This window comes from Zootermopsis nevadensis, unplaced genomic scaffold (assembly GCF_977971745.1).
Source record: "Zootermopsis nevadensis isolate Lab colony 2312 unplaced genomic scaffold, Znev_1.0 Znev_ptg000017l, whole genome shotgun sequence".
Lineage (NCBI taxonomy): Eukaryota > Metazoa > Arthropoda > Insecta > Blattodea > Termopsidae > Zootermopsis > Zootermopsis nevadensis.
The window spans coordinates 18,233,591-18,256,691 of record NW_028259149.1 but is presented as its reverse complement, the minus strand read 5'-3'; the positions used below and the strand labels follow the sequence as shown (position 1 = coordinate 18,256,691).

General features: G+C 44.0%; 3 protein-coding genes across 4 annotated transcripts; 1 reads left to right on the top strand and 2 right to left on the bottom strand.

Moving 5' to 3' along the window:
- Positions 1-15,544, bottom strand: LOC110830440 (pH-sensitive chloride channel 2). Of its 2 annotated transcripts, none has more exons than XM_022065382.2 (10): positions 15,199-15,544; positions 6,959-7,130; positions 4,990-5,096; positions 4,591-4,713; positions 4,290-4,372; positions 4,025-4,213; positions 3,576-3,731; positions 3,058-3,223; positions 2,796-2,970; positions 1-1,216 (listed from the first exon to the last, which is right to left on the bottom strand). In XM_022065382.2, the coding sequence occupies exons 1-10, from the start codon at positions 15,228-15,230 to the stop codon at positions 962-964; spliced, it is 1,458 nt and encodes a 485-aa protein (XP_021921074.2). In that variant the 5' UTR covers positions 15,231-15,544; the 3' UTR covers positions 1-961. The 2 variants fall into 2 exon arrangements, with proteins under 2 accessions (XP_021921074.2, XP_021921073.2); XM_022065381.2 differs by lacking the exon at positions 15,199-15,544 and adding an exon at positions 14,743-14,848.
- On the top strand, positions 15,247-21,232 carry LOC110830412 (tRNA (uracil-5-)-methyltransferase homolog B). The gene is made up of 10 exons (XM_087350937.1): positions 15,247-15,266; positions 16,238-16,292; positions 16,836-17,072; positions 17,166-17,336; positions 18,142-18,383; positions 18,733-18,947; positions 19,428-19,570; positions 19,744-19,822; positions 20,059-20,257; positions 20,876-21,232. The coding sequence occupies exons 1-10, from the start codon at positions 15,262-15,264 to the stop codon at positions 20,892-20,894; spliced, it is 1,365 nt and encodes a 454-aa protein (XP_087207063.1). The 5' UTR covers positions 15,247-15,261; the 3' UTR covers positions 20,895-21,232.
- On the bottom strand, positions 21,222-23,057 carry Rtc1 (RNA terminal phosphate cyclase 1). Its single transcript, XM_022065384.2, has one exon. It carries the CDS (start codon positions 22,903-22,905, stop codon positions 21,766-21,768), a length of 1,140 nt encoding a protein of 379 aa, XP_021921076.1. The 5' UTR covers positions 22,906-23,057; the 3' UTR covers positions 21,222-21,765.
- Between the last annotated feature and the right edge of the window lie 44 nt (positions 23,058-23,101).

Genomic DNA, 23,101 nt, shown 5'->3' with positions numbered 1-23,101 from the left:
TCGTCTCTGTCAGGCAAGTGTTTCAAAAATTAGTTGATACATTTAATGATATTAGTCCATGTTATGTAATGCAAAAATATAAACTCCTTGGTTAAGCATTTGGTGTTTTCATCCTAATAACTAAGTTTTAACGAACTACGTGTGGGTAAGATACAATCCATCTATAATATATGCATTAGAATTCAAGGAAGTTACTAGAATAGTCACAAAGTCCCTCCTTGCTGTGGTAACTGGAAACAGTTTCCTGAATTACTTTGACTAGTATTTTAGTCACTTTTATTGCATAACGACAGGCAGATTCCCCGATCACATCACTTCCGGTCCACAGGCCGTGGCGATGTCATAGATCGATTCCTCTGTATTCTCGATCCTTGTGGCCTGCCATCTCGTGGAATTGCACGATACTTCCGGGCAATCGCCCTCGTAGTTAATTGACTTTTCTCTTCGTGTAATTTTCAGTCGTTTTTCGATTAAATGTAGAATAAGACACGTGTATTTCGACAAACGAAATACGTGAATATTTCATTCCACGATAAATGCCGTGTGAAAATTCCTATTCATTCAGGCAACAGTTTCCATCTTCTACCTTTCGCGAGAAGACTGCACGAAGCCTCGTAAACTTAATAGTCGGTATTTTCTCACAAAACGATCAAATAATACAGCAACATTTTCCTCCTGAAGAAGGTTGCGTCTTAAGTTTTTCTCTGTTCTGCTTTGTTCACAAACACTGCAGTGTTTTCTGATGCTGAAGACTCTCTCTCTTAAGACCCCTTTGGGATTCGCGAAACAAATAATTTGACGAATGTGAACTTCGTCCGTGCCTTAAATATTCGGTGCTCGAAAAGGAGCGTCTAAGTCGATACAGATTATGTTTGACTCGAACCCTCGTTGCCGAGCACCGGAGACATGTCAGGGTTTCGTGAAGTTAAGGGGTCCGTTCCGCGTCGTCGAAGGAAGGAGCTCAGATCCAGACGAAGCCCCAGTAGAGGACGTTGAAGAGGATGAACGCGGCGGGGAAGAAGACGCGGCTTCGCCGGTCGATCCACTGGGCTATCTGCTGGGGCGTCATCGTCGTGAAGCCGGAGTTGTTGGGCGGGGAGCCGGGGGCGGGCACAGGTATCACCAGGTCCGTGTAGTCGGGGTCAGGCTTCGAACCCGCGTTGGGGTCGTTGCGAATGGAATCCATGGAGTTCACGGTCAGAGTGTTGCTGTCGTTCTGAAACAGGAAGTCGTGCCGGGGGCGAGACTGAAGACGCCTTCTTCCGGGATGTTGCACCGTCTGGTAGAATCTTACCTACGCTTCAGAGGTCCTTGATGCCAACATCATTATTATCACTGCCCTGATGATGGAGACGGTAGGCGTCTCCGAAACGTTGGTATACTTTACCAGACTGCTACACGGTGCAATAGTTTAGACCAGTGGTAATAAACCTGGGGTACGCGTACCCCCGGGGGTACGTGAAATTTAAAAAAAAATATTATTTTACGATAAACACTGAATAATGAGTAATGTAATTTATTTAATTTATTTTAGATGAAGATTATATACTATGTATAACTTGAATTATATACCAACGACTTTGGGGGTACAAAGTTGAAGATAAATTATATCTGGGGGTACGCGAACAAAAAGGGTTGAATACGACAGCCATATTTTTACTTAAGCAGTTGACTCATGTGGGATTTTGGACATTACTTCACGTTGCAGTTTCTTGTGGATTCTTTGGGATGTGGTTGGACGCACAAAAATATTTACGTAAAATTTTACGACCACTTATGGGGAGAAAACGAATTTATAGTGACTCATTCTTTTGCTTTTCGTTAAACCCAGTGTCGCCTTATTTGCATTCACTTAAAAAAGGTTCGCGGCGCGCTATTTATTCATCGGTTAGCGAGATCCTTGACAAAAATCTGGTTGTTTGCAGGGCTGTCCAAAGTACGTTCCGCCGCTTCGCGTGTGTTCTACATTTTCATTCACAATCTCTTTTCCTTCTTCAATACGCAGGCGCTTAGAAATTGCAAACGGGACAAATTCCCTTGATGTGCGCTGCAGTACGTAATTTATTATTATTATTTAGTGTTCTGTCTGAGGACAGGTCCATATGAACGGGATCCTTCCATCCTTTTCTCGGACTGGGACCTGTTCATATACGTTCTTGGCAGATGATCCAGAAGTGGTTTGCCATTGCCTTCTTCTGTGTGTGAATGGAGTAATTGTTGGGATGCCACGGAGGAAAAGTCCGTGTTGCCTAGACCACGGCCTTGCCCAACACAAGTTATAAATTCGGGCACCGCCGGGAATCGAACCCGAGACCCCAGGATTACAAGGCCAGCGTTCTAACCGCTTCCCGTGTGATTGATGTGCAAAGAAAACAAAAGGTTACACCTGACGTATCGGAATTTCTCGCACAAAAGTCGGAGTATTACTCTTGGTGCCTTTTACTACGAAAGTAGCCGAGCGTCGAGGCCGACTGCTTCGTATTCGGCAGAACCGAATTTCCTCGCAGGTCCTCTCTGATGTTCTGAGTCTCTCCACGCGACAGCCGGGACAGGAGCTTCGTCGTCTGAAGCCAAAGCTCGTGTGAATATAACATTTAAGAATTGAGTCCGTACCGCGAAGAAAACACAACGCCTCACCGTTTGAAAGATTAAATGGTTGACGCTGTTTAAAGAAATGATCGCTGTGAGAATAATAAATACAGTGTGTGGGGAAAATGCGAAGCAAGTGGTACATATAGTTACCACTGGGCTTTAAAGGGGTAAATTACGCCAGGACCTCTATGACTGAAACTCACAGGCCCCAGGTAGAACTTGAGCTCGCTGTTGGAGTCGGTCTGCGTGACGTTGGGCCACGACTGGCATCGGTCGATGCTGGAGGTCGAACTGTGGATCTGCTTGCGACTCATCTGTGGCGTCAGGGTGGACTTGAGGATGTATTTGCTGTTCACTTTCTTCAGCTCCACGTTTCTCCTACGACAAACAAACAAACAAACAAACGAACAGTAAATCGCCCCGAATTAATTTGATGACGAATGCAAGTTCGTCAGAGTTACTTACTTCCTCCGCCAGATGGTGTTGACGAAGGCGAACTCCACGAGTGAGCCGAAGATGAAGGCCGTGCAGACGATGAACCAGATCTCGGTGGCCTTGATGTACGACACCTTGGGCAAGGAGCTGCCTGTGTTGCGAGTCAGCGTTATGAAAGTCAGCATCGTGCTGGTCCCTGCAACAGTGCACAGATAATAAACACTTTTGTGTGTATCCACGGGGACGCGACGCCGGCACAGCTAATTAACTGCAGCTGTTCAGAGATGGCAGGACAGTTCAATTTATTGAGCGAGATTTCTCCAAAGGGCTATCTCATGCCAAGTTTATCGGTGACACGCGCTGATTACTGATCACTCATGAATTAAAATCTTAGGAATTGAACTTCAAATTTCAGTATAATTGGTTTTCATAAATAACTTTGTGTAATTTTCCTTCGTGATTCAGGAATCTTAAGTAGAACGCATTCCTGAACCTTCGGCGTACTCATTCCATGCGCTGAGCCTGAGAATCTCGTCCATCTCACTCACCCAGGGTCGTTCTGCCGGGAACGGCATTCGGGTCCAGCCAAAAGGATACCCAGGACACGACGACCAACAGGATGCTGGGCACGAAGTAGTCCATTATGTAGTGACCGACCTCTCGAGCCAAGTCGAACCGAACTGTCAGCGCGCTGTAGTTACCACCTGCAACACCACGTGGGCCAGTCAGTAAAATGACTCCTTCCACGTGTTAGTTTACGGAGACATCTACAGGGCGATCGAAAATTCACGCAAGCATTCGTCACGCATTCTATCTGTCAAAAAATGAAGCAATTTCTCGTGTCTGATGCACGGAATCTGTTAACCAGACGAGGCACTGTCAAGTTTTTGGCACGGGATGATCGGCAAACGAGTCCTTAACCTCATTCTGGCAAGTCGAGGAAGAACGGGGTGACGCCGGAAGTGATCAACTGAACAGGTGTGACAAAGCAACTCACCAAATTTCCCGTAGTGCCTGGAGTGCAGGCCGAAGGTCGAGCTTACGTCGGATGTCAGCGAGTAGTTGGCAACACTGAAGTTGGACCACATGTTTACCAACCGGTACTCGGTGAGGTGAAGGTCCTTGTTGACGGTGACCGGCGAGTCTGGCTCCCAGAAGAGGATGAGTTCGCTGCTGTTGTGTGTCCCTGAAAAGTGACGTCGGTCGATGGAGAATTCAGACTCGAAGAAACTTGTCTCGATTATTCACTGTGTGCTACTTACAGCTTTCGAGGACCAGAGGGCACTGCTGTTCGTCGAATGGAAATTTCTGCAGGTTCATCAGGCAGAAGAGCGTAACTTTCATCCTGCAAAATTAGTCGAAATATTTTTAGAACTGATCTCGTGGGCGACAGACATTTTATTTGTCGTTTCGAGTGGGGGGGCGGGGGGTTGTAAGAGCAGAATTTCCTTCTAAAGGTCACGGCTTTAAGACTCTTGACACTTCAGAGACGAGCAACAACGCAGTTTGATTTGATGTGCCAGGAAGTTTTATTTTTAGATGAATTCTTAATGGCGAACTGACCTCGTGGAGAGCACAACAGTTCCGTCTGGCTCCACGGTGAGCAGCACGTCCTTCCTGTCGGACCCCATCACAACGGATTCCTGCTCGTTCACCAGGTACACGTGTGGCGTCCACAGACTGATTCTGTGTCAGAACAAGAAGAAGTAAGTGACACGAGTTGGCTGTTCGCTGTGCGGACGTATTGGCGGATTCCAACGTTGCTGCCTAAATATTCAACCCTGAAGACGGAGGCAGTATGTTCCTCCGAAACGTTTCCACCCAGAAGTCAGCCATGTGCAACTCGAGCGCCCGTGATTTCATTATGCAAGGAAATTTGCCGAGTGAATTCGTAATGTTTAGCAAATGTTTCGCGAAACGAAGGCCACGCGGGGGTGGGGTCATGTCAGTGGACACACTCACCTCGGATATCCCTCCCGCACTATCAGCGGCACGTCGGGGGCGAAGCCCCTGTACTCCAGTCGCTGGTCGACCCACCGCAGACGCAGAATGATGTGCGCCGTGAATTGCTGCAACACACACGACTCCCCGTAAGAAGCGGACAAAGACTCTGTTCGTTCGTTCGTTCGTTTGTTTGAAGACGACTTATCTCCTGGGATGTTGCGCCGTGCAGTCTGCTGGATACTGACCGACGTTTCGGCAGGTGCTTCCTGCCTGTGGCTCAACATCTCAGAAGACAGTCACCTTCATACTCGTCGCCTTGACAACCTCAGCTCTTTCATCGTTTGGTTTGTTTATTTAGCGACGCTTTATCAACAGTAACACGTGACATGAATTTGAGGGATGTGGAAGGAAACGGTCACGGTCTGTCTGTCTGGAGCGGCTGAGGAAAACTGCGATCGCACTGTCATTACAGCCTACAGACAGGACACGTGACATGCAGGTTCGATGCAGTAGAGTCCTCTAGAAACTGGTAGTCACTCAGCTGGTCAGATTCCTCGCCTACTGTGGGACCCGAAAGTTCATTACCGTGTTCACAAAAGCCCGCTTCTGGTTTAAGCCGAGCAGCAGAATGAAGACGCGGGCGACTGTCCAGGCAGTCAGCGACGGTCGCCGTCCGACATTCAATTGTTCTGAATCCGTTGCTACGGACTGCGCAGTACCAGAAGGTCGAAGGTCGAAGACACTACAAGACTCGGAAGTAACTCCCATTTGCTGGTCACGTGGTTCTCTTTTATTTCTTTCCAACTGAACGTAGATTCCGAGTGGTTGGTACTCCTGCTTCGTATTTTGGAGATCCGGGTTCAAGTCTCGGACCGGACAAAGGCTGTTCTGATTGAGATTTTTCGTGGGATTCCCGCCTCCTCCTCGGTCTTCATTTTCATGTCTGATTTGCTCTCCACAGCTGCGACCTCAGTGTCTCTTTGACATCGATGAACCAGTCAGTCAGTTGATTCCAACGAAAGGAATGCAAAAGTGTTCCTTGAGAAGCTGATAGTAGTTCATCGGAACGTCAATTGCCGCGTTCAATCACGCAGTCTAGATCGTCGCTTCCCGTATTGTATCCTTCCGCCTGCACCTGCGGTGTCATCCCTTCGCGTTCCTCAAGCAAGGTCTCGGTCGCCTCGCCCTCGGTGGGGTGAATGATCTTGTGGCGGCGACTGGCAAAGACGACGGAGCTCCGCGTTGTTTAACTTCCGATGTCGTCGTAATTTTCCAGGGCCGTGTTTCGCGTGTCGTGACGTCATCCAGCCTGTGAGAACAGCTTGGTTCGGATTCTTTTCCTCGGCTTTTGTTGATGTCCGATTTGGAGTGACAACGTGAGCTGCAATAAGCGACGTTTCGGTTGATGCGACGGGACCCAAACCCGTGTAATGTGTAATTGTGAACGGGGATTCTACTAGACGTTGACGTTTCATTGCTTAAAGAGAGAGAGTTGATTTTAAAAATTCGTTAACATGATTGAAATCGGACCGATAGTTTTCTACAAAAACGGAGATTCAAGGCAAGAAATAAGAGGGAATTTGTTGAACAGCTGAGTGACTCTGGGCTTGATCGATTGATTCTTAGGCTACGCCCTTTCAAATCATTTGGCTTCATCCCGTGTAAAGACGTGAATGACGTCCTGGGACCTTATTTCGCCTGCGGGAGGAATATGATCTGCTATCTCAGTGTTTGTGTGGGTGGACTGAGGAAAACTGTGAAGAACTTCGGTCAGGACAACCAATTTCTGACTGGAGGCCTTCTCAGTCGCTCGACCGGACTTGACCGATAAACACTGCCGACGGTGATGGTCTGGCTTGTGACGCCGTGTGGTTACCAGCGTTCTCGTATTCGCGTCTACTTTGAAGATGGAGGCGACACGTTCTTCCAGACCATCACCGTCGGCACGTTCAGCGCAGTGCAGACGTGACCCTGTGACGTCACTCACCAGGCTCTGAGCCTCAATGGCGCCCAGGAAGTATACGTGCATTCGCACTCCCACGTTGAGGGGCCCAGTCCTGTTTCCGGTGGGCAGAGCCCACTGGTCGTACCTGCAGGGCGCGACCAGCTCGTCCAGTAGCTCCGACCTGGCGCTCAGGTTCCTGAGGTCCGGGCATGACCTGTGCAGAGAGACGGACCTCGTTACATCCTTACGTGACCCCGCGCATTTCTCAGAATTAATTTATTTAGTCCAGGTACATGGGGTCTCGGGTTCGATTCCCGGCGGTGCCCGAATTTATAACTTGTGTTGGGCAAGGCCGTGGTCTAGGCAACACGGAGTTTTCCTCCGTGGCATCCCAACAATTACTCCATTCACACACAGAAGAAGGCAATGGCAAACCACTTCTGGATCATCTGCCAAGAACGTATATGAACAGGTCCCAGTCCGAGAAAAGGATGGAAGGATCCTGTTCATATGGACCTGTCGTCAGACAGAACACTAAATAATAATAAATAAATACATATTGAATTGTTTCTCGCTGCATTTTATGACACGTCTGTAACCATAACGTTTTAAACTTTAATGGTAACTATATGTACCACCAGCTACAACAGTCAGTAGATCATCATGTGTTTTGTATGAGTCTCAGAATAAACAGCGATTATTTCCTTAAACTGCGTTAGTCATTTGATCTTTCGTAATGGTGAAGAGATGTGTTTTCTTCGCGGTACGGGCTGAATTCTTAAATATAATTCAGACGAGCTTCCTTCCGAGCAGGACAAACGAGGTCTTGCCATCGAAACACAATCGTTCAATTGTTTCATTTGGAGTGAACATTAAAACACTGTCGAAATGTAGAAACACTGTCAGGTTAGGTTTTGATTACAGTCTTTGTGGCGTTGAAAGTTACTATTTAACCAATGAACTTGAACCGCCGTTAAGACAGTAAAACACTGCGCTCAGTGGCCATGTTGCACTTCTCTTGGGCAGTGTCATTGCCGCGTAGCCGTGTATTTAGGAGCCACGTCACGGCCTTAATCAGCCAGCCACGTCGCCTTTATGCAGTGTTCAATGCACTGGCTGTTTTTTGCGTGAATGATTGATTACTGCAGTTTGCACGTCCGCTGATTGATTTTTGGCATGGATATTGAAGAAGCAGTCGCGGACAACCGACAAGGGGCGGTACTCCAGCTTTGGGGTTATTCGCGGACCTAAGAACTCCGCGCATTGGAAAAGAAAAGAGAGTTTTGTTTGAGGCTGTTTGAGAAGGGCTGCTGAGGAGAGCTCGAGGGGAGTGAAGTCACAGGCACGACCGGAGAACAACGCGTGGTTTCAGCCTTCACCAAATGTTATTGTGGCTGTCAAATCTCTCCCAAGAAGAACTCTGGTCCGTGGAGCCAGTTACGTAACTTGTGATGCTTGCCAGGTGCAGTTGAATTGAATTGAAAGGTCGCGTACGTCCTTACTCGATTATAATGCGATTTATATGATCGTCATGCCATTAGACGTGCTAAAGAACGCGCTGTTCTTGTCGACAGCGGAGCCAGGAACAGCGCCGATTAACGGACGTTTCGGAGGTGCTTGCCGTAAGGCTAAACACTGAGCTTTTGCAGTGTTGAAGAAGGCTGTCTTTTGGGCGATGGATCGCCAGTTTTTGAAACTTAACCGCCTTCAGAAGCTGAAATTTCACCTAATACAGTTCTGTCTCAAAGAATTGGTTTTTTTTAGGAGGTGAAAGAAATTACGAAAGTTTTGTGACGTTTCACGTCTGGAATGTTCAGTCTTTGTCGTGATACTGTAGTCGTCGTGTTTGTCTTACACATATTTAAATTTCGGATTTTTTTTGGTGATGTTGCACAGTTTTCTGTCCTTGATGTTTGGTTTTTGCTGAGATAATTTTATTGTCGGACAGCTAATTAGCATGACGCCCAGCGCAAAATTAATTATCAGATATTAACACTACATAGCCACGGTGGTCTAGCGGTTAGAACGCTGGCCTTGTAATCCTGGGGTCTCTGGTTCGATTCCCGGCGGTGCCCGAATTTATAACTTCTGTTGGGCAAGGCCGTGGTCTAGGCAACACGGAGTTTTCCTCCGTGGCATCCCAACAATTACTCCATTCACACACAGAAGAAGGCAATGGCAAACCACTTCTGGATCATCTGCCAAGAACGTATATGAACAGGTCCCAGTCCGAGAAAAGGATGGAAGGATCCTGTTCATATGGACCTGTCGTCACACAGAACACTAAATAAAATAATTAACACTACATCGAGATTTGATCTAGAGGTGTTGTATTCTTTGCAAGTAGACGGACATAGAACATGAAATCCTCTTCTGATTCAGACCCTCATGACAAAGATAAATCCGGGCACGTCCTCGACCTCAGGCGCCCGAATTGTTCTAATGGCCTCATGGACCGAGTTTAAAGATTCATTTGCCATAGCAGCAAAGGCATCCTTGAACAGGTCCTGACACCGTTTCGCTGAACTGGCAACCAGGGGACATGTTGGTCCTCTTTGCGCCTAATTGGTGTGAATTATCACACGCCACGACCTCAAAAAAGGAAGACCTTCGCATCTGAGCGTCAGCTGATATCAGCCATGAATATTCATTCATTGGTGTCGCCTGATGAGTCGTGTGGGTTGGCTTTTGGCTGTTCCTTCCGACGCACCGACTCTCATGAGTGTTACTTATAATCGCAGGGCTTTTCGCATTTTAACCGCGCACTTTTTCGTGTTCTTTGAGTCACGTCTTTGCGCAATGCCGCCATGTTTGTCCGTTACAGGTCACATTGTCGATGAATTTATTGAAGACGCGAGTATAATATTGATAAGGTAGTATATTTGCGTCATATTGTGAATTATGTTAATATTTTAATATTTTCCGTCAAATCACAATTTTTAATAAGATAATAAAATATAAAATATTTAAAATATCATTTCACGTTCCGCATCGAATGATCGATTTACAAATTGGAACGTCTTAAATATTTTATATTTTATTATCTTATTAAAATTTGTGATTTGACGGAAAATATTAAAATATTAACATAATATTGATCTAATTAATAGCTTATACGTGTGGTTGCAACCACTGAATGAGAATAGATACCCACGTTTCGGATAAATATATTGCCTCCATCTTCATGCCTGGTATCTTCCTACAAGTCAGCCTCAGTTCTTCTAAATGCTCCGTTAAAAAGTTTCCAATTTTTATAGTGCGAAGACTGTACTTTGTTTAACGACGCTGACTGTGCTGTGTAGTGTTGAATGATGGGATGATTCATGACTAGTGGAAGGGATGTGGAAGGAAGCGGCCGTGACCTTATTTAAGGTGATAGGCCGGCATTTGCGTGAGAGACTGAGGAAAACCACGAACACTCTGAGTCAAGATGGAGGACGTGTGGATCAGGAGTGCCAACCGAACGTTTTCTGGGGGGTGGGGGGGCGTGGAGGAATATTTGAAAGTGAAGCCTTGACATTGAACCTGCAGCTAAGTCGACGTTCGTCCTTTGTTTTACTCCTGAACTCTCCTCCTCCGCGCCTCTCCGATTGATTCAGCCACGTTATTTTTAAGTTGGAACCGATTGTTGCTCAACAATGGTTTGGATTCTTGTTAGTCAACGAACGACCTGGTACGTCATGTGGCGTAAAGAACGCCTTTTCAGCGCGACTGGACGAAGGAAGGGAACGGCTAAAAGTTCTGTTCCGCGTTTGTTTCTGTAGACTGAAGAAAATCGCGGAAAATCTACCGGGACTGGAACCCGATGAGAAGTGGCGTTTGCCGGTCTCTCGCGTTCCTGGCTTTCCTCGTCCTTTCAGATCCCTTCCGTTCACTGGCGCGGAGTCGGTGTGGCCCTACGAAGTGAAAATGTTCTTGCACGTGGAGAGAATGTGAATTCTTAAGTAAACATCGCGATTATCGTCCGGGTCGTGTTACATGCGGTGAGGTAAGAGATTTCGAGATCCTTTGGCCCTGGAAGTGCCAACGAGGGGGAGGATTGTGCTCGGTGGCTGTTGACTCTGTCTTCGGCGTCAATAGGAGTGCGCTAATGGTGCAAATTGCCCCACGTATGAGCGCATCGAAACGCTGTTGCCATGGTTTCGGCTCAGGCGTTTGTCGGCAACCACCTCAGCATTTCGCGATCCTTCTTCAGCAGCTGACCGCCGAGCGGGTTAATGTGGCGGTAATGATGAAGCCGTCTGTTCGAATCACACGAGAGGGCTTCGGCTCTTTCGGGGAGTTTGTCAGACCCTCTAGACCAGTGGTATTCAACCTGGGGTACGCGTACCCCCCGGGGGTACGTGAAATTTAAAAAAATATATTATTTTATGATAAACACTGAATAATCGGTAATGTAATTTATTTAATTTATTTTGGATGTAGATTATATACTACGTATAACTTGAATTATACACCAACAACTTTGTGGGTACAAAGTTGGAAGATAAATTATATCTGGGGGTACGCGAACAAAAAAGGTTGAATACCACTGGTCCAGACGAACGCCAGTACTGGATCTTGAAACACCCGCCACAACCAAGCTTTTACGAATCATAAATCAATATTTATTATCACTACTATTATTGATTACTTATTTAGCTTGTGAATTTTAAGGTGTTAAATTCGCCTTCTCCCGCGTAATGAATTTGTCACCCATTTTAAAATAGCCCCAGTTTTAAATTTTTTTTTCAAAAATTACGTGAGCTAGATTACCCTAACCTAACTTTTTACAAAATGACCCCAGAGAACCTAGTGGTAAATATCCCAAACACATTCTCGGACATTTCTTAGTTGGCAAACTTTCAATTTTTAATTATGTAAAATCTTTTTTTAGAACTTGAAATTCCCGATTATTAACATTTTAAAAGTTTCAAAGTCTTTTAACATTTCTCGAAATTTTGGGTGAATACGATGTGTCGGTTCATTATCCGCTAGGTTTGGTTAAGATCTGTTTGTTGGCCTGTAACAACGTTAAGCTGTGGTGAACAGAGGTCTCATATAGGCCTCATTGTAGGCCTATGAGCCATGAATTGAAAGGTCAGAATTGGACAACCTCACACTAAGCCTCTTTCGTGCTACGAACAAGATATCTCGTTAAGAACTTGGTTCACTTTTCCTCTGAAGAACCTCTACAGGCGTCTTCGACGGTGGAAAGAATTTCCTTGTCTTCTGTTTCCGATGAAAGAGAATTCAGACCATTAAACGACTTAATCTCTTGATCTGTGTACACAACAAACACAGAGGAGAACCGAGGAGAACTTTGAAAAAGGTTTCTGAGTCATTCGACAATAAATTCGTGTTACGTCATCACAGAGAACGAGCGGCGGTAATTATTCTCAGAAGTAGAAATAGATGATTTATCCTCCAGAAAGTGCAAACACTAAGTTTATACAACCATAAAATAATTCACCGCTCGGCTCAGTCTCCTTACCAGGGGTGCCCAATCTCGGATTGCCACGCAAAGTGTAGACAGAACGAACGTGCGGCCCGCTCGCTGTTAACGTAGCGAATTCTAGGATTTGAAATGATTAAACAAGCAAAGAACACGCGTGAATTGTAATTCCATACATTTGTCTTTTGAGCGAGTTAGCGTCTTTGAAAGAGATTAAACAAAGTCTGTTTGCCCCGCAAACAGACGCGAGTGGCGTGCGAGTAGCAGGCATTCCTTTTCAATGTACATAACCTCACTCCGCGTCTGAAAACAACAATTGGCCCTCGTTAGGCCCGTGCCGGTACAATAATAGGGCCCGTGACGTAATCATCTGTTTAGGCAAACAAGTGACTGTCTGCCGCGAACTGTATTACGAAACGGATCGTGAAATGTAATCCACGTGACGCAATGAGGGTCTGTGCAAACAAAATGCAACCAAAGTTTAATTAATGACGCGTAAACACGCGTGAAGTTTTGACGTTTCGAAAAACTTCTTTGTTCGTTTGATTTCGTTCTTTTTCGATTCTTTTTTGTGTCGTTTTGTAAATTACAAAATGATGATCGTCTCAGAACGCGTATTTTACGTAATCTCCTTTTTTTTCGGAATTGCGTCTAATTCGCGTTAGCGCGTACCGAATTTAAAATATATATAAGAAAATATTTTAAAAGAGGAGCAGGATTTGGTTTACTTGAATTCGCCTGAACAGCTCGGGACAGGTGGCGTCTCGAACCAGATTCGAACACCGGACTCATTAACACTGAGCGCACCTGCTCGGTGTCGTATTATGAACAGAAGGAAAGAGAACTGGACCAGGAACGGAGGAACGGAGAAAACCCCCTGAAAGGATTTTTTGTACGTAAAACCTGGAATTGTTTCTGCGAGTGTATTTTTAAGAAACAAGAAATGAATGAAAAATTTATTTATTTTATCGCGTGTCGTTGCTACTAATTGCGTCTTCAGTAAACTTATTTAGCAACGTCGATTGCAAGAGGACCTTGTCCAAACTCTGGCTTTCGGCGGTGTTTCGCCAAACATTGCAGCTGCCATTTTCAGGGTGAATGTGTAGCTGTTGGGCGACATTAGGTCTGATTACCTTCGGAACTTCGGTTTTACGCATGAAATTAGATCGTAATGGAGAGATCTGCTCGTTCCTCATGTTTGTGGGCGTAAGGCCCGTGCGTTCTGCTCTGGGGCCTACCCAGCCCCCTCTCCAGTGCGTGCCCTTACCGGGGGCTCTTTCCCCCTGGAGTAAATTGGTCGGAGCTTGAATCTAAGCCTCCACTGTACCATGACTTGGTGCTTAATTAAGCAACTCGTGGTAACTGTTCAAATCTCGACCTACGAACCAACACCGAGATTTTCCAGTTAGCTTTGGTCCCTCCAGGAACAGGAGCTTGCGATATGCCACGGCCACTTCCACTGTTTCGTAACTGGCTATTTCCAACCCAGCTTATTGTTACGAAAATTATGTATGGGGGTGTCCAAAACGGCGCGTAGTAAGAAATAGTAATCATGAAAATGTGTTCTTCTTGGAGAGAACCCAGGGAGAAAAAAACCTTTGATTTTATTTTACAAAATTTGGCGCAGGGGTATCCAAAATCCTGGTACAGTCGCGCGTTTCTATCAATAAAAAAGGTAAAGATAGACGAATCCTCTAGCAGACGACATTCGGAGAAAAATCTGTGTAATAGATAAACTACATCCCGTCCGTCCGTCCGTCTGTCGCACCCTGTTTCTTCCAGTCAGATTTATTTTGTAGTCGCGTCTGGAAATTTTGATTTCTTGTATTTCGAAAAATATCCACGTGCATTGAATTTTATGCTTAAAAATTATTTGCCTGTGATTTTTCTGATCGTTGTAGGAAGTTTCTGTTGCAGTTTTCTCAACTGCGTTTTTGCGTGGTTAAACCTGCCGTTACGATGTTAACAGCGCGTTAGATTTTACGAAACGATGAATAAATAATTTAGAAAATAAAATTTAAAGTAGTTTATTAAACTTAGAGCGAAAAGTATTTTGAATTTTCCGTCGTCTTTCAGCAGGCATTGCTAGTAACATTTGAGCTCATATTAACCATTTAAATCGCAGTGGTAACTATATATACCACCTGCTTTAACAGTTGGTAACTCTGCATTTTTTCCCCCAAACAACGTATTTATGTATTTCGTATGATTCCCAATGTAATCGGCGATTATTTCCTTAAACTGCGTTAACCAGTCGATCTGTCTAATGGTGAAGTGCTGTGTTTTCTTCGCGGTACGGACTGAATCTTTAAATATTATTTAGACGAGTCCAAAGGGTTAACTATCTGTAGCTACGTTCTTATGTCAGGGGAGGGCTCCGGTTAGTACTCACGGGTGACTGAGTAATCCCTGGGCGTTTGCCAAATGCAACAGCAGCCAGGCGATGAGGAGACACGCCATGTTGACGGCACGCACTACTGGCAACTAATGAAGCAGTCTCTCGCACCTGCGATGCCATTCTGGCCCGACTCCCCCCCCCCCCCTGCCAGGCCCCACTTCACCCCCCCCCCCCCACGAGGTTGCATGTAGCATGCGCGGAAGAGATGATAAGTGTATACAGAAAATTGGTCTAGTCGGAAGTTGCTAATAGCGTAGATGGGAGGATAATATTAAAATGGGTTAAAAGTAATTGGTTTGAGCGTGTGGACTGCATTCGTCTGACTTGGGACAGGTCTGGTGTATGACGCCATTTCACGTCAGCGAATCACTGAGCGTCATCGTTCAACTACGTGCTGTGACGTCACGCATTGACATTGAATACCGTGTGAACTTGACTGCTTCGACGTACGTAACGTGAGGTTGGTCTGCAGGTGCGGACATTCCAGCAGTGGTCAGCGTCTCTCGGTCGTCGATGCGGTAATAGCAAAATGTTTGCCTGTTGTCTCATAACTGTGAAACAACAATCAGAAAAGCCAGAAGGTCCCTGACGTCACTCCGTTGTCCAAAATTAGAAACGCGCACTCTTTGAGTAACATTGAAATTCCGATTGTGTTCGAGCCACACCGCGGGTGCTGCCATCAAACAACCACATTTGTCATTTTTTTTAAATCTCTGGAACGGAGACAAAGACGAACTCGGACATTTGAACACTAGTCTCGCGATCCACGGCTTCTCTCCACAAGAAACGCGACAGATACAGTGCGGCATGTGAGCAACACCACATCACGAACTGTGAATCGAGAAAATAATAGACACGCGACGTCTGTTAAGACGGCTAGCCCTGCATTTCTGTGCGAAATTAATGTCCTCATGAGTTCTTTGCAGTGTGCACATCCAGATATTAAAGTCGCCTTGTTCGATGTCACAGTCTCCACATATAATTTCGTCAAAATCCATCCAGTGTTTCTCGAGATTATCGCATGGGATAAACGGACTGTTCCAGCCAATTAGTGGTTATTAGTAGTATCATAACAGTTGCGGATAGGTGGCAGAACATTATACGTGTGGTGTCATTTTCCATCTATGGTGTCATTTTCCATCTATGTTGCCAACTTATGACTGCGTGTTACCGATCTGTACCTAGGTATAAACTATGGTCCGAACCACAGATTGCAGTCAGTTTCTTAGTTCTCCGACAGTAATTGGCGACAGGCACTCATAATAGTTTGGCAAATGCTTTGGTATAAAAAAAGCTACTTATATTTAATGTCACAGACAAGCAAATTGAGTTTATTTTCTAGCCATGAGGTTAGGTGATTGCTGTTTCCGTGTATAGCACACCACAGATCACCGCCTACAACTGGGATTACTTGTAGTCTTCTGCTTGGTGTGTGTATCCACCAAAAATGTTTAAATTAGAATGAAATAATGTTTCGCGTTCTTCGCAGATATTCCGTTCGGGAAGCAAGTTGTCTCCGAAGAGCTGTTCGGAGTTTAAATAATGTAAGTGGAGTTCAGATTTATTTCAAGGCTTTGTATAATGAAAATCGTCTTTGAAGTTATTATTTAATCAGCATGAATTCTTTATGGATTACAAATTAACAAATGCAACTGACAGTGTTCTAATTCAGTGGTAGAATTGAATAAGAATGCTTGTTGGGTTTAGCAGTCTTATGCACAAAGATAGTTTCATTTAAAAACACAAGTAATCGCTGAAGTTAATTCAGTGACAGGTTAGGTGTGGATAATAGGAAGGTGGTCAGCCCATTAACTTATTATTCTTCATATTATGTATTGCGACTGGATGTGTTTAATATAGTTTTTCTTCATTGGTTTGTCATTCATCGCATTAAAAAATGGGATTGTAACTGGTTTTAATACGTCCTCCAGTCTTCAGTGATTGAGTCATGGCAATATAATGTCAAGGAAGAAATGTCATTATGAAATTTTAGGTTAAATTTGGTTAATTAATTAGGTTAGTTAGTGATCTTCTGTTTTTGCTGCTGTGTGGATTTGTAGGTTGTTGGCAATTTTTTCTGTATTCAGGTGCCACGTCTAGAAACAGAATGTGTGTCACCTACTCAAGTGACATCTGACAACCAATATGACAGTCTGGCTGGTGTTGTAACCCCACTGTGGCAGGTGCCCTACCAGGAGCAATTACAGATTAAGTGGAAATGGAGTCAGACTGTTTTGGAGAACTTTGTGAAGAAATTACGTGACCAAACTAAGAGCAAGAAAGTCAAGAAGATTTCATATAAACTGCATCAAGTGAAACCTTCAGTGAGTGAATGGAAAGGGAATAAATAATTCCATTGTATAGTTTTCCTTGATGATGTGATCAGTGAAGTTCCAGTAACTACCGCCTTGTTTCAGCCTGTTACAGAAGGTTACCGCAACAAGGATGAGTTCAGCATTCAGATTGGGATTGATGGAAACCCCAAGACTGTGGGATTCTTTGTGGGGAGTCCTGCTGAAGAATCAATGGTTTGTGTCAGAGGGACACATCTCATTAACATGCGACAGAGTCACAAACAAGTCGCGCAGGTAGATGTCACTCTTGGTCAATAAGGACTGAATGCTTTAGTCCAGTGGTAGTGCTCTAGAATTGTGTATGGTTTATGATGTTATTTTTTCAGTCTATATGGTAAATACAGGTGTGTCTCCTAACACTTTTCTTTGTGTCATAATTGTTAACTTTCATAACCTTATAATTGCTGTGTAACTTATGCAGTTGACACAGCATCATTAATTAGCCAAAAATTCATTCAGTGAGGCACTTGTCATTAATGTCAGGATTAAAAAAGATGGAACCTTATGGGAATAAAAGTATTATTCCTCTTCATTTATTAGTCTAAACTCATCTGCTATTCTTTCACTTGGTATACAAAGAAGTTAATTTTTTCAATTTACAGCCTTATTGCTACCCGAGTTAACCGTCTCCTGGGTTGTAACACCGCGTAGTCTGGTGGTAGTTTACCACCATTTCATAGGCACTTGATGCTGCCATCTGGCCATCAAGGTGCACCCTGATAATGGAGGCAGCAAAGACCTTTGAAACGTTAGCAGTATTCCAGCAGCCTACACGGTGCTACAACCCAGAAGAGAGCCATCTTTGCACTCACTGCCATGAGAACGTTAAGTCCTACTTATTGCTGCCCATTTGTAGAACGAGTCACTAGATGGTGGACTGTTTCTCGCAGATGAGACAACACATTACCATTCAGTAATATAGATACAAACTGACCAAGCTGATAGTTGGTTCCCTTCAGTGTAAGATGTTGAATTCTGTGGTCACAGATGTATTTCGGGTACAACAGAGAAGTACTTATGTGTAACATTCCTGCTATAGGCATATGAAGACTACATCCGGTTATCTCCATTGCCTGCATGCCTTCATCTCCAAGATGGTGGACACTGGCGTAGTCTGGTGGTGCGTTCCAGTGAGGAGGGTCAAATCATGGCCATTGTTGTTTTTAACCCACAAAACTTGGAGCAGGAGAGATTGGAAGAAGAGGGCGCCAAGCTCCGAGACTTCTTCCTTCATGGATCCGGAGCACGGTGCAATCTTTCCTCTCTCTACTTTCAGCCTTGGTATGGCACAGAATCATATTTGTCAGTTTCTGTTTTACTGTGTCGTGTCACTGCATGTGCCTCAATGTTAAACCCAGGGTCTGCCAAGCACCACCACGAGAGGGGTGACTTATGGGTAAGGGAAATCAGCCACGTAGTTTTACTAGTTCCAGGCTTACGTTTAAGGAATATGTTTTGTTTCTCCGTTTTGCACGAAGCACACACAAATATGAATCTCATTGAAACAAATTTTACTTAATTCAATTGAAGTATAAAACGGCAGCACACAAGCAGCTATTTGACTTGAATGTTTCTTTTCCATAATCCTTAGAGTGATTGAGTAATTTTGGTTCACCCGATTGTTGTACAGTCGACATACACGATGCACCGCAGATCAGGCTCCGTACACGCTTCTGTTCGGAGACGCGCACTTGACGGAGAGGTTGGGAGACTTCAGGTTCCAGATATCGCCCGATTCGTTCTTCCAAGTAAACACTGCTGCCGCAACTGTGCTGTATAACACAGTGTTTGAGCTGGTTGGCCTCACTCAAATGACGACACTGCTCGACGTATGCTGTGGCACTGGTGAGCAGGTTACTGTATGTTTTGTAATTTATTGGTAGCTCCATATCAGGCTGGAGACAGAAGTCTGGTAGAAGTTTACCAATGTTTCAGAGGTCCTTGCTACCTCCATCATCAGGGTGATGAGTAAGCTGTGAGCATGGAATCAGTTTGAGATATTGTAACTGTTACTCAAGGCAGAGCCTTGGCCAGACCAGTTGGGCACTACAACCCAGAAGACGGCCATCTTCATACTCATCACTTTGAAAACGTCAAATTCTATACTTATCAGGCTGCTTGCTGTGTTTGTCTGAATTCAAGACAACACGAGTTTGTTAGTGAAAAGTGGCCATTTGGAAGACTCATATAGTTGTGTGGATAATATTAAAGTACATGGCAAGGAAATAAGTTTAATGAAGTTATTTGATTTAATGGGCTCAGAATAGGGTCCAGCTAATATTAAATTGGAAGACAATGGAATTAAATTTTTCTGTACTGCTGCAGGTACAGTGAGCATCCTCGCATCTCGTCACGTGAGAGGTGCAGTTGGTGTGGAATCAGTATACAGTGCAGTCACAGATGCCAGAAAGAATGCCCTCGCTAATGGCGTCTACAATGTGGAGTTCATACCAGGCCTTGCTGAGAAGGTAAGTCACGCGTGTTGGTCAGAAACTGAATGATGTATGAAACTCGTAGTCATTTGGACATACACAACCTGCAGCCAACATATTGGAAATTTTGTGTTAAGCCAGGTAACAACTTTGATGCATTTATACAAAGACGGGATTTCTTTTACACTTTGACACCATTTATGTTTCAGAAAATTCCAAAAATCATCACAGAATTGGGAATGGCATCAGATATAGCTGCTGTTGTGAATCCTGGTCGCAGTGGTTTGCGTGAGTGATCTCCTTATTTATACAGATCCAAAATTCCATCAAAATATTTCATTCTGTTAGCACTAGTCTTTTCATAGGATATTCAAAGTCTTCAGTTCAATGTAACGAAACCTTCTTGGCCTGTAACGAGTGGCATTAGCTTTGGCTGACGTACACTTGCACATGTCCCTTCCTATTTATTTGTTGGACTCTCGACTATTCAGGAATGGATCATCAAATCTGTTTATTCCATGCAGATCATCAGGTTGTGAAAGCCCTGTGCAGCTGCCAGCAGATCCGTCATGTGGTGTATGTATCCTGCAAGGCAGACAGCCCCAACACCATGTCCAACTTCATACAGCTCTGTGACAAGGGGCAGTTCTCACTGAGCCATGTCGTACCAGTTGATCTGTTTCCGCACACGCTGCACACTGAACTTGTGATGGCATTCAACAGGTGACAAGTTTCAGTAGGAACAATTCTTTCCAGTGGAAGACGAAAAAATATTAGTGCTCTATCAATAAGGTATCTTTAACGTCTTAAGCATCTGTTTCAGCAGTTCTGCATCATTTTGAGATTATTAGGGTCATGAAATGAGAAAAGAACTTGACCAACCTGGATGTGGATGGATTTAAAGTGGATCTTAGATAGGGTCTGAAAGTGTGGATTGCAGTAGTTAGGACAGGAGAATTTTTGTAATGAACCTTTGTTACATAAAAGCAGGGAGTATCTTTACCACCTGAATGACTGTCAACTTTTCAAGAACGTCCATATACCATGAAGCTGGTTAACTTTGGTTTAATTAGTCTGACAGTCACTGGAGAAGATTAACGTGTGTAGCTTAGATGGAACAAACAAATAATACATACAAAATTCAGGTTACCCTGAGGATGGAGGTATCATACCACAAAAATGTTGGTAGCCACCGACATGACTACAAGGTATTGGATCCCAGAAGAATTCAGTTTAAACTTTCACCGCCATAAAAACTTTTAAGTCTGATATTGTTCTAAATGGACTTCGGCACAATCATTCTAAACATTCTGACTGGTAATTGTCTTTCTCTGTAACCAGAATCTTCTTTTCACCATGAGATGAGGCTGTCACCATGGTGAAGATGTTTGATCGCCTTCTGGGTTGTCTGGACATGTAGGTGGTTACTCACAAAGGTGTCACAACACCACCATCGATAACTTATCTGTGACATGGAAGTGTCTATGCATAAGTCTGTCTGGTGGTTTATGGATAGCAGCGCCATCACCAGACTGGTCACTGACATTAGCCTGTGAAACTGAAACAGTACTGCTTATAACCTACTCTCCTGTGCCGAATCCTGCAAACAGCAGTGTATGATAAGGAAATGTACACAGTGGAACAAGCAGTTTGATAAGGGTGGGGTGTTAAGTCATTAAAATGGATATTGTAGCATTTTGAGAATGTTTCATTTCCAAAACCCAAAGATTGAAGCAATTATACATACTTTTGTGAGGATACAAAACATCTCTCACTTGGAGGAAAACCTGGATACAACTGACTCTCCTGTCACAATGTATTTTGCTGTCTTACGCTATATAAAATTGTCAGTCATTATGATATATAAACTATTTTTTATACAAAAACCTTTTCTGCTTTAGATGAACTTTCTGTGCGCAGTGAGACACATTCTTATGTTGATATTTTACTATTCCTTTCACCTAGAGCTTATTTTTCGTATGTAATAAAGTTTGTTTACTAAACTGTGACGACCTGCCTCATCATGCCTCCTATATTAAACAACATACAAATGTTAGAGTAATGCCAACATAAGCTAAATCATACAAATATTTTTATCAATGTTAAGTAATATTAATTTTGTACAGACACTTCTACATTGGCCAGTAACATTTACATGTAACATGCAAGTAGGATGACAGATCAATTAGAAACATTTTAAAAACTGATCACTCTTTACAATCAAACAGACATTATGCAGCACGTTTGCTCAAGTTGGTGAATCCAATTCCCAAGCAGGTGATGAGAACTTTGCTTGCACCAGTATTCAACTCTTCCTCTTCCTTACTCTTCTTATGACTTTCAAGTTTGAATGTATGACCAAAGAACTCTCTGAGATGTCGCAAGAACTGGATCGTATACGGTGACAATGGTCCCATCAAGCACTTGGAGATGTCTTTTGGTGCCATGGTCATGAACAGACTGGCAACACTTTGGAACACTGAGTCTACACACCCACCTCTATAAATCTCTTCCATAAGAAGAAAAGCAGCCTCCTTGCCAACATCCTCTGGTACAGATGGAGGGCTCCCAGAACCAGAAGGGTTTGAAACGGCCTCCGCAGAGTAAAAAACCCCTGTTGTAGTCTCAGCAACCACAGCAATACCAAAACCTGGTGACTTTCCAGACATACTGCCTCTGTGATGATCTGTATAAATGTACACATCTGGAATAAACTGTAGAAAAACTCCTTTGGCTGCATCAACAAGGCGATTGCTGATAGTTGGAGAGACACGTACCGCATACACGATGCCTCGTATACGTTTCACTTTCCCCTGATCAACAAGCTGGATAGGTTTTATGTTCCTGCGCACAGGACACTTAAACAATACTTCTCCCCCGCCTTCTGGAGCCATTCCTCGCTTTGTAATTTTCAATTCAAGGCCATTATCAACCACAAGGAACCTCTTCACGATAGGGATAGCACTACTCAAAAAGATGTCCACTGAGGGATCATTCTGATTATTTGTCACTCCTTTCAAAGTTATATGCAATGCTTTCTTACAGAAGGGTCCCAATGCCACTAAAACTTCCAAGTAGTAACCAATAGCTTTCTCTTTGCAGCATTCATGGTTCACTGTGCCCCCATACAAAAGCCCTGGTTGGTAATAAAGAGATGTACCCGTTTCACTAACTTCAATCCGAGATCCATTTGTTATCTTGTCCAATAAGCGTATTAAATTAACCTCATGTTCTCTCAAACCAGGTTCGTCATCCTGAGATCTGATTTCTTTTATTCTAACAGGTTTGCCGCTCAATGTGGATAACACTAGTCGCTGTCGAAGATAATTGCTACCTTTAAAAATAAGTACACTGTCCTTAGTTGACGCCATAGGAAAGACGATAGCGTTTGTACAGATGACCTATTTGAATACAATATCATGTAAATGGAAAATCGCAATTCCGCGTGAATCGAGATTTGCTTCCCACATGTCTACGTTCACAGATACCGGAATCCGACATCCTATGAAGTTTACACAAACACCAACATGACAGATATCCTGAAATTTCCCCAGATTATGATACCAA